This window comes from Ylistrum balloti, unplaced genomic scaffold, assembly GCF_031769215.1.
Source record: "Ylistrum balloti isolate Yb309-2 unplaced genomic scaffold, AGI_CSIRO_Ybal_v1 Utg370662, whole genome shotgun sequence".
Classification (NCBI taxonomy): domain Eukaryota; kingdom Metazoa; phylum Mollusca; class Bivalvia; order Pectinida; family Pectinidae; genus Ylistrum; species Ylistrum balloti.
In genome coordinates, this window is record NW_026782401.1 from 1,788,930 (window position 1) to 1,804,824 (window position 15,895).

General features: G+C 31.9%; 1 protein-coding gene across 1 annotated transcript in view; it reads left to right on the forward strand.

Annotated features, from left to right (window-relative positions):
• LOC132557365 (homeobox protein Hox-A1-like) overlaps window positions 1-13,007 on the forward strand; it is a 30,929-nt gene extending 17,922 nt beyond the window's left edge. Inside the window, exon 2 of the mRNA XM_060221856.1 lies at window positions 12,661-13,007. Within this exon, the coding sequence (XP_060077839.1) occupies window positions 12,661-13,007 (347 nt within the window). The remainder of the gene's footprint in view (window positions 1-12,660) is intronic.
• Window positions 13,008-15,895: the final 2,888 nt, after the last annotated feature.

A 15,895-nucleotide genomic window follows, 5' to 3' on the forward strand; every position in this document is an offset into this window, starting at 1 on the left:
ACTGTAGATGTACAAGAGGCATATTAGCTGATACATTTACAAACCATAAGGATGTCGCAGAATTCGATTCTATATATATTGTCAATAATAAATAAAATCAGTTCTGTAAATTTGGACAATGAATTATTTTACTTGTCACCATCAAATATTAATCGGTCACGACCAACGCTATGACGTCACGATAAAAAAACAATGAAAAAACCGAAAAGTAAACAAAACCATAATGCAAACTCAAATTCAATTCATCTAGAGCATGATATAGCAAATGAAAGATTTCTTCGGAGACTCCTGAAAAAGTACAAGTATCTAAAGAACAGGTGTTCCGAAAGAGTAAACGTCTGAATGTATTATTCGGTTATCTTTCCAATTCAAAGAGCAACTCGCATAATACAAAATGATTTCAGGAGGAATTTTTTGTTTGATTTGTGTGATGAGTGAAATCTTTAAAAAATGATAAAACTGGAAACAGAGTTCATATGTGATAACACGGAATTTGACATGGACGATTCTTGTAATATGAAGACATCTGTCTTGTCATATATCTGTGGATTGTTTACATTTTTCACCTTTTCTGGTACACTAAAGACATAAAAAAATGTAGAACTTTTTTCCTGTGCTTTTTCTGTTTCAACGAAATCATGATCAAACCGCTCATGCCATCCTGACAACATGTTTTGTATTTACTTAACTAATGAAGCGTAAGGCAATATATACTGTCGCCATTGTGCCTGTGTACCTGTGTAAGTGTCATATTGATCACCATTGTTTACCTGTCTGTCCCTCTCACCTGTTGTGACGGACCTGTCAAGGCCCTCATGTTCATTACAACTGAGGGGCTAAAACACCGATTACAACTAATGCTGGCATTAATTTTGGCAGTTACAGCACACATATCCTCCCTCAGGCCATGCCACGTATTAACAATGTTATATATTACAGTTGTTAATGTCCTTTTCAATGTAAACTTAGGCATCTTCATATATGATTCTTCATTGCATTTAAATATTACATTCGAGTTAAATGTTTCTCGAAAATGTAGTCTGTTCTCATCTTAGATTATGGTGTCTGAAAAGCTATTTTTGTTGCATACTTTAAGAGACGAACGAACGCAGCATTCTTTTAAAATGTAGTCTGTGTTTTTGGTAAATATCTCTAGAAAATGGTGTTCTAATTAATATGTAGATTAGGAAATCGACTTAACGAGCAATGTTGTAACAGGTATTGAATAGTTTTCAACCGCTTTATTTATATCTGATTGTCAGACTATCGTTCACGTGATAGGCCGACGCACGAATCTTCTCGAGGTAGTTTTCTTCATAAAATATATTACAATGTCTATTTAAGAATAAGTTGTCGTTTTCATGCTATTTTGAAAATCTATTATGTGAATTTTCCAACATGTCGGAAACAAATTACACATAAAAGTTAAAAGGCATGAAATGCTTCTTTTCTACGTGTAATTATTTAGATTTCCATTCGTAAACCGAGATAACCTTAATCATTCTGGTTTACAGTATCACCCCCTTGTCGTTTGTCTGTGGTTTTGAATGTACACGACTCTTAGACAACAACGATATCGTTTGTTTTTTGTACTACATGGTCGGGATTGTGTGTGGAGACTGGTATCAAAGTATGCATGGTCCTGATGTTGTTTAGGAGACAATGTGAGGAGAAAACCATGTACTCAGGACATGTCAGAGATGTGGTCCTGCCGTGACAGTAACTATGATGAATGACCATGATTTCATTTGCGCGGAGAAAATTCTTTTTTGTCCCCTTAATCATGAATCTCGCCGGTTAGATTTCCACGTAGCTTTGCCAGAAATATCGCCCATTCAGAGGATTTTGTGGCATAGTGTTTTAGATTTCACAAGAGAAAAGTGGATATTTTTCAATTATATTAATTAAATCCGACTTAATATTACTATTACTTGCCCGCTTGCCGGATAACTCGGTCCTTAATTGCCAGCTTGTAACACCGCGTTTCATGGGTTTAACACCAGACGTACTATTTACAACCAAGTCATAGAACAAATATTGGTTTTGGTCATGTAATTATTATGTTGTCATAGGTGTAACGGCTAATTCTTTCCTTCGATAAAAAATGGACATCTTGATTTCTTGTAATATATTACGAAAACAGATATTCTGTATTGTGAATTATGTGAAAAATTAATGAGATGGCTTTCCAACACGTTGGAGGTTAATTTATGTTACGGCAATTTTGATGAGATGAGCATTTACAATTTTTCATAATCCTTTTAAGTGAAGTAAAAGAATCATCATATGAACGGAAGTCAAATTACCAATTAAGTTTACATGATATAATTGTGTTACGGATAAGCAATTAATATTTCTCCATTTTCCTCTTTTTTCATAGTTGTCATAAAAGAAACAAATTATGATCTCACTCTAACTTGTATTGACACAGACATTTGATAATCATGAAAGAACACTTTTTAAATGAAAATTGATGGCAACTTAAATGTAAACATCCTGATGCTTTAATTACTACGCTTATGATGATTCCAGGAGAAATTCATTTCCGATACAACATGGACCGCTCCAACACATCACGATATATATATATAAAAAAAACCAAACGTCTCAGAATCACTTCAAAATACTACAATCTTTAATGAAACACATTCTTTTTACGTTTTACGTTTGCTACAGTGTGTTCTAATGAATACGGATATGGTAAATCCTGTTTGTTTTTTCTTTTTCTTTCTCTTCCAAAATGTGTGACTTTTTATTTTAGGAATATGAAATAATTGTACAAATATGTTTGCAATTTCTGTATAGATTTTGTTGTACATGAGTGTATCGCATTAGGTCATATTTGCTTACAATTTATTGTGCTAACTACGACAGAAATCATATTTTATTAATTGCTTTACAATGACAACGTTTATCTCCAGCTCCAGCCGCAGCTCCGATTTCAAAACAGTTTCATTTTTATCAGATAGCAATCCAAAAGAAGAGAAAATGAAATAATTCTCCGATAAATAATATAACTTGATTTTAGAGGTGTGGTTTCCTAATTGCAAATATTGAATTATTTTTGTCGTTTAAAGTCTCCTGTGAGAATTGCCATTTATTTTTCTAATCTCGTAAATCGTTCATTTTCACCTCTACCCCATCATCTATTTATCATGTCTCAAGCGGTCCTCGCGGGATATCCAACGTAACAAAAAGGTCGCTCAGGGACATGAAAACTGTCACTAACACCCTCGCAATGTGAGGGTAAATATGGGGTCCACAAAGAAACGGGTCTCCCAATCACTTCATCCATTCTCACATTTTTGACATTAGACTGCTTTCAATCGGACGAAAGGTCAAGTTAAATAAATAATTCTATGATATTAAAAAAATTGATTCATTATTTCTCGCTGCAGAATTTTAACACTTATTTGCAAAAGATTTCCATCTCAGGAGAAAATGTCAATAGAATTGAAACTTCCCGAGATGAATAATTTCAACATTTGAAAACCCGGTTTTAAAAATGCTGTTGTCAAAAAAAGCTCATTTTTGATTAATGATTATCGGACATCACACCTCCGTCGGTCTTTGCACGACCGTGGTACTTGTGTGTTATCTCGTGGGGTTGACACCGACAGCCTAAAATTAAATTTCACCGGATAAAATTCTACATTTGCAATTAACGTGAAATTAAAACCACTAACCATGTACAAGCTTTTGAAAACTTGTAAGAAAAATAATAGAGGACGTATAATATTTCTGTATGGCGCTGATTTTTCTTTTGGAACATAGGGTGTCAGTATTGGTGATTTGTACGGTTAGTACGCGAACTCTAGTGGGTAATTTGTCTTGAGATCATCACGGACAATAGTTAGTTCTGTCCGATATGATATTTCTGTATCTGTTTGACGTGATGCCCTACTTGATGTTTGAATTATTTTCATCGTGTTTCGTTACTTATCTTACAAGTCAGCAGGGTATTCATTTATCAATATACACAACTTTCAGCTCTCTAGAGAAAGTCTCCTCTGGCATATTCAGTAATATCATCTCTACAGAAGACCTGTTCAGCTCGTCACATTTAAAATCACTTTACTCGTTGTTAATCTTTTCTTTGGAACTGTCCGTGTTTGAACCATAAATCTTATAGACCGCTGTTTCCGACAGTTCTCATGCTCTGGAAATTCGATCTTTGTAATAAAGATAACTTGTATGATTTAACGGTTTGTTTTTATCTAAACAATACTGGTTTTACGGGTTTTTCTGTATTGGAATCTTAAAATTGTGTTATTAGAACATGAATAGTCCGTATGTAAAATTCTCATCATTTGAATTTATCTTTTAATTTGTTTTTCTCAAGAGAAAAATGAAATTGTGAAAATATTAAAATTATTTAAAATATTAAGATGAATATGTGATAACTACTATTAGATATTTAATATACTGATTTATATACTGATAAGTAATGAACACACATGTAACTATTGAATACATAAACACCATAAATATTTAATATGAAAGATTTAACAGTGTATCGTGACAGGGATAAAACCAAGTGTACTCTAAACCTGTTCTTTTTGCTAAAGTGATCTGTACATGCAGTGAAAATATCATAATTCATTTCTTCAGGATCATCATAATACCTCTTTTAAGTTGTTCATTATAAATGTGTCGTGTTGCGATAACATTTTTCAAAGTGTTTGCTCTCGTATAAAACGAGTGAATAAAATGGCTTCATGTGCTGTCCAATAAGTCATACTTTACAGAATCATGTTACAAAGATGCATACTAATGTAACGACTTGTGTAGGATTTCTCAAAGCAGCTGATGCTTACTGATAATCTTATTTTCCTGGGAACAGATATCTTCTTGTACCAGCCACAGGGAGATACGAGGCTGGTATGTGTTTCTGTTTGTAACTTGTGTAATAGGCGGTGGAAATATATAAGATAAGTTCTTCTATATGAACAGGTAAAATTGTATACTAGTTATCACTACAGATTGTACAATAGACACACATGGCTTTATTTACTTTGAAGTAAGATGCTTACAATTTCTTTTTGACTAAATTTTATGATAAAACGTAATTATCATGTACGATTACAAAGTGTGCCAAATCATTGTGATACCATATGGACTATTCAAAATATTATCAAAGTCTACTCCTCTCTTTTATCAATTTTTGATTTATGGCCTCAGAAGTTCCCCCGTCATATATGAATTTATAATCTTCACTTTCTGAAATTTTGATAATATAACTTTTAATAAACTGTTGTCGCGGTGACGCGTATGTCTCCCTTCCACTCAATACATGTCTATTTCGGCGTCTATATCAAGCAAACTATTTTTTATTTTACATTATCAAATAGATGCGTCGGGTTGACTATATCAGTGAAATCTACATTCAAGATATAGCTTTTACGACCCGATTTTGTAAATTTTATTCCTCTCCCGTCACTGTCATACTTTCAATATCAAATTTCGTCCAGGATGATACCGATAAATGATCAACCATGTATTCATTCAACCGTATCAAGTATGCTCCACCTGTCTAGCACATGGAGCGTGGAAATAAGTTTACTATATGTTCCACTCTCTCTTCATAATATCTGTAAATGTATAAAATAAATCAAAATAGTGAAAGATGATGAATGATTTTCTTTATTAGGGCGTCAATATTCCCGAATCGTCAACACAATTTGATTAACAGCAGCATATTGCCATATGATATAAGTAAAACGAAAACTTATTTCCAGAAGCTGAAAATCAAAAATGAAAAAATTGTTAAAATTGTCACGTTTTCAAAGGTACAATATATTTTATAATGAAACTAAGGCTATTATAATTAGCATCTGATACTGTCTTCACTTCAACATGGCGCCTTTTAAACCCTTACAATACCAAATTCTGTACTGTCAAATTAACTTTTGTAATGTTTTTCGTTTTATCAACAGCTACGAATACCTCAGTGCCTTGCGGAAACGTAAGGTAGTCACACATAGATTATAAAGTTAATATTGTACAATGATGAGTATCGTACCCCTCGCTTCATCTTAATATGTAGGCTTCCTAAAATTTGAATGATACTATCTAATTAAATTTCGAGTCATGATGCATGTTAATACAAGTTCGTATAATATATTCAAACCATTTAGAATAATTTGTTATTTCATGCTAAACAGAAAAACACTTTCTATTTGTGTTATTTATAAAGGCTATAACATACCAAAAGAAAACTAATGAATATTCTAACACTAATTTGGTTTCATTGTTGCATACGAAATGTTTCTTAATCATTTATCTAATAAGCGAAGTTTGACTATATAATTTGTTTTTTTATCTTTCAAATCGTTTACATGATCGGCATGATTGAACATTATATAAATCAATATGTGGGTTATCTGTGGGTTTGTGAAGTTGTCGCACGAGATCGTATGTATCGGATTTTGGTATCATTGAAAAAATACATACATAATTGTTGTAGGATAATATCCAATTAATTGGTATACATTAACTATTCATATGTGTACAAATAAAGTTCTTATAGAATAATATGCAACAACTGAATATATATCAGTTACATATATAAAAGTTAAAGTATAGTTATTATAGAATAATATGCAGCTAATGAATATATACCAGTTATATATTTATTTACATATATAAGTAACAACATTAATTGTTATAGAAAAATATGCAGTTAATGAATATATAAATATGATTGTTGTAGGACAATTTCCAATTGATGAGTATACATTAACCAGCTATATATGTGAAACTAAAATTATTATAGAATGACATGCAATTTATAAATATATCAGTTATATATATTTAGTTGTTGTAGGATAATATGAAATTGATCAATACGCTACTACTATTTCGTTGGGGCTTAGTAAGTTATAAAAACTTATGGTCAATCCCACTGTTGTTTCTCCTGTCTTATCTAGTAAATGTTAGCTAATAGATAACTAGTATAACGAAATAAATCTCACACGTGACTAGTACGAATAGATATCAGTTTAGTAAAATGTACACAGTATACTGAATAAAGACATAAACTAACACATACAACTGTTTCATTTTTCTTGGACTCGTAAGATATGTTAGTGGCCTAAAGCACGAGCAAATTAGGAGCATCATAATTGATCCAAATAAATATTTTAATGGAGCGGTAGAGGAATATTACCCAAATATCAAAACAAAAGTTTAATGGAAAGCATTGGATAAAAGTAGAACTGTGCTTATATCAAAGAAAATATAAATTGATGTCTCCTTAATTACTTATGGGTTATTTTTAGAAATATCTAAATCGATTGTGTGATGTTTCTTCATTCATTTTCATTATTATCTAAACCAGTGTCCAGTATCGTCCCGAAACCTTGTTCATGAAAAGAGGAACGGACAGTATAATTGTGTCGTTTTAGAAGGTTCATTATTCACGAATTTAATCAGAATATCTCATTCGGTATCTGTTTGGCTTGCAGATCCGCACGACATTCAACTGTATATGAAAATCACATTAATCATGTGCTGTCAGAGCGTGATCCCCTTTCGAATATCCGACCGGATTTTAATATTTCATGAACAGCAAAATTAGTAGTTTCCGGTCAAAGAGATTTTTAAATTCTCTAAAAGCTTCAGATTGTTACTATAATGATAATGACCTTGTTTAACCCCTGTCGCTCAACTTTGTGATAAAGTACTCGGAGAATTGTGCGGATACATCTGCTATGAAAATAAAAATAAATTCATGGACAGGCCATTCATCCCTTAGGAAGCAAAAAAGCCTGTCTTGTCCTGAATGAGGTAGCCTCTGTGAACAATAATCCACACGTGTTAAAAAAAGATTTGAAAAACAAACATATTTTAAAGCCATATTTTCTAAATTTGTTGTTTACGATTAGAATGATGTTCATTTTATTCTTTATTTACATTGTACTAGATCGGTATAACCGAATTGGTTACAAAACAAAATTCTTCTTATCTTAAAACAAATACCATTGGTTTTTCTGTTATAACTATTTCTCTTTGTGAATATTTACTTTTTCGGTTTTTTTTCTATTCTCTATATCTTCATTATTTTCTTAGTTTATCTCCCATGTGTCACCCTCTACCCGCCTCTTGTCTCTGTACCCTAATTGGTCTGTCTGAGATCTCACTGGTCTAACGGCAGGTGAATTTTGCAAAGATCGCCTTGTTAGTCCCCAGCCCACTTCCTCGGCCCCTGTCACAAAATCTCGGCATGTCACAGCCAATTGGTACCAGAGTAGCAAAATTGTCGACAGTGGAACTCCCGGGAGTCTCAGCGTTCCTGCCAGGGAGACCCAGCGATATGTGAGAGGAGCTGTATTGGGTTCATTACGACTGCAAGTTCGAGAACTGCCTCTGCAATTTTGACATTTCGGGTCTTTAAGGAATTTTCCATTCTTGATTAAACTAATTCGATTTTGTTCACTTTTTGACATATGTCTCTCAAAGAGGCGCCTTGTTTCTTGCCCACAAGACCAGATCACACAAAAATGTTCTGAAAATAAACTCCACCTGTCCGTCTTGATCCTCTCCTTTTGGTCTCCAATGTCAATCCAAAAGACAAACAAGTCGAAATTATTTTGCAAAATAAATAGAAGAAACCTTGGAAGCATAATTTAAACTTCATATTTTCAGACATTTGCAACGTTATCAGGATATAATTATTTCTAGATCTAACTCAAAATTGTCAAATCTGCATTCCCTTGTGCATAACAATTGCAGGTTGTAGACCATAATTTAATCATTTATGTCAGATTACAGTATTTAATCTGTTTCTTGTATTGGCCTAAAATATATCATAAAGGCAAAAATTGATATTTCTATTCAAAAAGCAATGCGTTTTCTTCATTCCGATATGTAACACAAATACGTATTTATATGAGTTTCAATAAATCATATGTCGGTTGGTACATACATATAAATATAACACAAGTTATGTTTATCCATGCTCTTGCAATTGTGTTATTTAACGAAGTTTTTCGCTTGGTGTGCAATCTTACAACTAGAAATGGACGGTCGTTCAAATTGCCTTGTTGTCATTGATGGATATCATATAATTATCGCCACGATGTACTATTTTGAAAAATATCCTGTAATGAATGTAACATTTGGAGCAAAATTGTTAGAGGTCATATGCATAGGGGACAATGTAGCAGCTGGTTAAATATCATCGTTAATATGATACGGTTCACGATACAGCAAATAGGGGCTAAACACTCTCGTTAACGGACATCGAGTAGCTAAATTTAAATATTTTTCCACTGTTGTTTCTGTTATACTTTTTCTATGTTTATCAATCATGACCTTACAACTCTGAAGCCAGATCAGATGGCAATAACACCTCATATGAATGCCAGTGCCAATATCTTGAGTTATCTAACGTGTGTTAAGCAGCTGAAGTTAAATATATTTTCCACTAATTCTATCTGTGTTTAATCAAGTGACATACTTATCATCCATATGACTGCCGCTCTGTAGTCAAATCAAGTTGCATTTACATCTGTTATGAATGCCAGTGCCAATATATTCTTTGACATTATTATGACGACAAAAATATGATAGCTACTACAAACCTGGAAGGTATCGGATCAATTGTTTCATTTTAAATTAAGTTAATTATGACTATATTTTCCAACAATCATGGCTTTCACCGTAGTAAAATACGTCCGCGTTACCATCTGACATGGAATAAATGCAATGATTGCTCTTTTTTATTGCATGAATGGTAATGTAATTTCAATTTCTCTGTCTGGAAAAGCATGTTTAGCAACAGAATATGATTGTATAAAATAGTATTAGGAATCCGATACGTTATTGATCAGGTGTATGTACAGCTTTCCAATATCACAGAATAGTGGGAATAATGATATACTTTCTACAATATATATCTATATATATTTCGATATAATTTAACAAACTATTTTATAGCGTTATGAATCATTTACTCGAATCAGTCCGAAAATAAATCGGTGTCTATCGTCTAATTAAACGGCAAACTCTTAAGAAGTATGAATTACGAATATGCTGGGAAAAAATTGTAGTAGCAATTGTTCAGATCGAATTTTCTGTAAACATTACTTTTGGGGTGAGCATAAAGTGGAGACCACATTTTAGGTCGATTTCTGTAACAGACAAAAAAATCCATTATCAATCATGTGTATCGGACGTCACAGATAATACTTACGTATTGATCGGATACATAATCAAGCAAGAATGTTATAATATATCACCGCGTTATTTGTTTTCGTTGTACTTAAACATTTGTATGACTAAAACTTAAACATTTGTATGACTAAAACTTAAACATTTATATGACTAAAACTTAAACATTTGTATGACTAAAACTTAAACATTTGTATGACTAAAACTTAAACATTTGTATGACTAAAACTTAAACATTTGTATGACTAAAACTTAAACATTTGTATGACTAAAACTTAAACATTTTACTGATAGGGACTATTTGTTTTACTCAAGAACACGTTGTGTTTAACTTCAAACATCAGTTGGTGAGTTTTCACATGATATGAACATCTTTATTAGAAATGAAATATCATCGAATTTGTCGACGATTTTAAGTATAACATCAATTAAAATTATAAACAATCATCACAGCTAGGTCTTTAGTTAAAAGAATATCACGAAATTAAAGCCACTTGTGTTGTCGAATGGTCTCAAACGACTTTTACATCGCCATGCAATCAAAAACAAGAAGAACAATAAATATCGGAATTTAGTCATGTTTCATATTTTATCATTTAATTACAATATAATGATACACTGCAAGTGGATATACATGATTCCATTCCTTATATGGAAAACTGTTTAACGATATTACATATAGTTTATATCTAGAAGGTGTGGTTGTATCATATATTCATGATATATACGTTTTATGTCAAATATGCCAGTCAATGGTGTGTTTGAATGCTAACAAAGATGTATCAGTAGAAACAAAGGCTTTGATGTCGGCAGTGTAAATTACGTGTAATAAAGTAAAAATAACATGGTCTATAGCTCTCCCACTGATCAGGGCGAGGCTGTGATGATGAAGCGAATATGAAAAATTGGTTATATCTTGAGGCTAAAAAAACCGTATGTTATAATTGGTGGCTGTTCAAAATCAAATAACATAATAGTCATATACTCCCTTGGGGATTTAAAACTGCAAATTGGTTTATTGAACACCGATCTTAGTAAACCTTAGTCTTAAACATATATAACGTAATATAATGTTTAAAGATAATAATTGAAGCAGAGTTTGATTGGATCAAATACACTATTACGTTTAGAAGTTTAATGTCCCTTAGGCTATATGGAGATCAAACATCCAGGATCCGCAAGTTATCGAATAAATGTCAAGTGCTGGAATACTAATCGTTTTTCCTAAACAAACCTTATTGAAACATTCACTTCGCTTAACAAGAGACTGGTTTATTTCAATCATGAATAAAAGCCACACATATTTGAAACCTTTTGGGCGGAGGAGTATATTTATTGAGTTGGGTGATTTTATTGAATACTAATCCTTTGATCAGTTCGGATATACACCATGTAGATGTGTCATAAGAACCACAGGTTGTTATTCAACAGTACGTGATCATACGAAGAGACTGCTTCTCTTACACGAACAAACCAGTGCTGACATCACACTGTGCTTCCACTATATTTTTACATAAGATTATACGACTTTATTCTCTATATATCCTCTGTGTTTATTGTACAAAATATTAAAAAACATTTGAATTAATTAAGAGCTTTTTCGATCCAGGTATTAAAATTTATGACCTAACAGATATTGAAATTATTGAATTATTAAGTTGCATTTTGTGGTTTTAGCTATATCAACTTATTTTTTTAAGTATTAACTTTATTTAATTTACATACAATTAATTGCCTTTAACACTAAGGGAGGTAACTCGGAACATGAATTGGCAAATACCGAAAATTGAAAATTTTATTCTGTTTGATTTTCATAATGGTTGTCAATCATGCACATTCATATTTCTTCCGTGATGTATTCACAAAACCGTCAAATTATTCAATACGGAAACATAAGACAATAATAAGGGCAAAACTATCTTTGTGTGGTTTGAAACGAAACTACTTTAATATACAGCATTGACATCATTACATTGTACTATATATTACTATATAATACTTTGTAAACATTATTGTCATCATTTCATTTGCGTTTAAATTGATGATTAATTATCCGAGCCAATTCGATATAAACTTAAAAAACCATTGACAAGCATCTCCGAAAGAAGAATATTTATTTAAAGTGATAGTAGATATTGTTTAATCCCATCCAAAATGGTTTCTTATGTTCCTAACTATTGTGACACATATTCAGTTTGATGGAAGTAATTATATTTGATGAGCAAGACAAATGTTAAACCACAGAATGGTATTACTGATAATCAAGAACATTTTAGATACTTTCATACTGATTTAAAGGAAATTTAAACGTTCCCTCATTTCATTTTGAATTCCGGCTTAGCTTGATTTATTGTATTATAGTTTGTACAATATATACATAAGTGTGTCTTAGAATATTGTAAATTAAACATCAGAACATCTATAACTATAACAACATTGCTTACGGTTGATTTTCATTTCCTTATCAATCGTTTTTGTGTGTTTCAGTGCCGACGACTACTAAACAGGGGGACTTTGGTTTCACCACGGCAGTCACAACAGCGACCCCCCAACAGCCAAACATGGGCCGTACCAACTTCACAAACAAACAATTAACAGAATTGGAGAAGGAATTCCATTTTAATAAATACTTAACTCGTGCTCGGCGAATAGAAATAGCTGCCTCGTTAGGCCTCAACGAAACTCAAGTAAAAATATGGTTTCAAAATAGAAGAATGAAACAGAAAAAACGCATGCGTGAAGCTCAATTTGAAAATTCAATGAGAGACAATTGTCAATTGAACATAGACGGACTAGGCATGACGGCAATGACATTATGTCAAGAGGGGCGGTAGAACTAAGGCCCCACGTGACTTGTGAAATACCTCGTTGTGAAATTCTTATGTTTGTTTTTACACTCGTCAAAAATCGTTTTGTTTTCTTGTCCTAAGGACAACTATTAGAAAGTTGGCATGCTGTCGATGATTAGTGCTTCAAAACTAAATTGTTGTCAAGACAACCTTACTGCGTTACTTCCTCATTCAAATGAACGGAAGTGGTATCCTTTGAAAACAGGGTATTTTTGGAAATACGTTGGAAAAGTCCCCTTGACGCAATGCATGCTTCCTGAATTTCAACATAGGCTCAATATTGACCTTCGACCCTTTGTGTGATTATTACATTGTTATCATTTATCGTTCATGTGTTATTGAAAGTTGTTTCTCACAAAATATGAAAAATGATATGAAGTTTACGTAAAAAAACTTATTGTGGGTGTTATTGTCATAAAATTATAAAGACATGTCCTATTCTCATACCTAAGTTCACGTTGAACTTGCAATACAATTGGTCTGATCAGCTGGGCAGTTAGCAATGTCATTGAATTTCGCGAGTTTAAAACTCTAAAGAAATACACTGATGGTGTAGGAAGCCTAATATCATGTATTTATCTGAACACTCTGTGATGTTCTTAAAATCCTATTCAGGCGATGTGTTATCTATTGACCTAGTCATTTTATTATTATACCGCGTATATTTTGCTTTTATCTAAATCCGTTTAAGATGATATGAATATGTCATATGTTACCCGTGAATAATTTGCATAATGTTTACTCACAGGAAAAGGCGGTCTGTACTTCTTATTTGACTTGTTTTCCTTCCGTAGGAAAGTGAAGGTATCCATTTTTACTAATATCTCAATTACTTCTCGTCATCCATTGATTTGTGTCTGTGTGTTATAAGACTACATTCCACTGAATCAGTCATTTTAGAACTATATCTTGGTGCGTAATAACACACATGTAAAGATGGTGCTCAGGCTGTGACGATGTCTGTTAATAAATTCAATGGCGGGTGATTATCACTACCATTTTAAGAGAAACAAAAGGCAACCTCCCTTCTTGGCTGAAAAAAAACACCGTCATTAATAAAGTAACTATTTTAGGCGTCTTCACTGTATTTTGTTCCATCAGATAGTAATTATAGAAATATTACTATTCCTAGCATATTTGCTTCCTTTTGCAATTAACTTTATACACATGTATATTTGAAACGACATATTCAATTTCGATCTTTGCTCGGTACAATTTATCGATTATAAATTCAGTATATTTTCTGTTCAATCAGATTAAAATCAGTACCAAATGTCTCTATATATATGTATCTCTAGAATGACATTTCCTGATTGACATGATAAAATTATCTATGTTAATTACACCACAAGAAGGATTGATTTCTCGGATTAGTTCTAAAGGCAGACAAATCGTTAAGATAAAATGTCATATACGCCATGTGCCTTCACCACACATTGTAAGCTATAGAGGAAGGGAGGTAACCGATTATTGTTTCCTACGAATATAAGACGTTTTTAGCCACGTACTGAAAGTGCGTATTAGTTTTCTATGTGTTTTGTCCCAAACTTAGAAAATAAATATAAATAATTCATGTGTGTAAATGCTCAAACTAGTGTCATATTTATTGAACGTAGGTAATGATTATTTTCTATTATTATTTATGTGATGCAAATGAAATACTGCAAATTTGAAAAATGCTAAAAAAAAAACATTTTAAAAGCATGTTTATGTGTATATTAAAATGTTTGCATAGTTAGTTATTCACAAGCAAACATATCACCTGAGAGATTTACTAGTAGGTCCCTATTTGCAATATTTCAGGCATTGTTTTGTACAGCTGTCGTGTGAGACGAATAAAATGACATATTTTTGGTGCAATACATATTGAATTGTCAGTGTTGTATTTCTATTTCAAATTTGAAGAAATGCGTTTGATGTTACTCTTATCGACAGATCAATGTGTGCGAAATAGTTTCACAGGAATCTATACTAACCAGAGTTATGTTCCTTTATTTGTGTCCTAAACTACTGTCGATACAAATTTCAATTTGCCATAATATTGAATGACTGCTCTTACATTGATCGGATTCGAACTATTGTAATACCTTGATAGTAATAATTGATTGAAACAGAAATTATCAGCTGTATTTATTCAGTATGATGTAAAATCGATAAACACGCTCATAAGCAATCAATTTTAAAATGGTACCTATACTGAAAGACATATAATACCAGCAATTCATAAATCTAAACTTACAATTTACTTATTTATAACGTAGCTAAAATATCTATGATAATTTGCTTCAACCAAAGATAATCGCACAATTTAGTAAAATAACTGACTGAAAAGAACGATTAGACATTCTGTTATTCTAAACATATAAAATGTATTGTTTTTGAGATTACAAAATTTGGGATTCCAAATAAAATGAATAATTTTTGATATCACAAAATATAGGATTTCAAACATAAAATGCATTATTTTCACTTATTATCTTACCCTTTTCTTATGCCATCATGAAAAAAACAAAACTTTATTCGTCAAGCACATTTATCTGATGTTAAATTAGGCTAATATAAAACATATTTATCAATCAAAGTTCGTATAAATAATGAAGGAAGTCTAAGATATGTGTTTATATAATTTGTTAATGAAGGGGAAGTAGCCATAAATTATCATAACATTTAAATAGATACGATAAAATATAAATATATCTTAAATTATTTACAACAAATGTAGTATTTTTGTCAATCAATTATCATAGTTATAATATTAATTTTCAGCAACAACAAAATCGATAAGTGATGGTAAAGTGGAATACTCCTTTCAACATAATATCTTATTTACATACAAGTTAACCTATATGGACAAATTAACAAGAACAAACAAT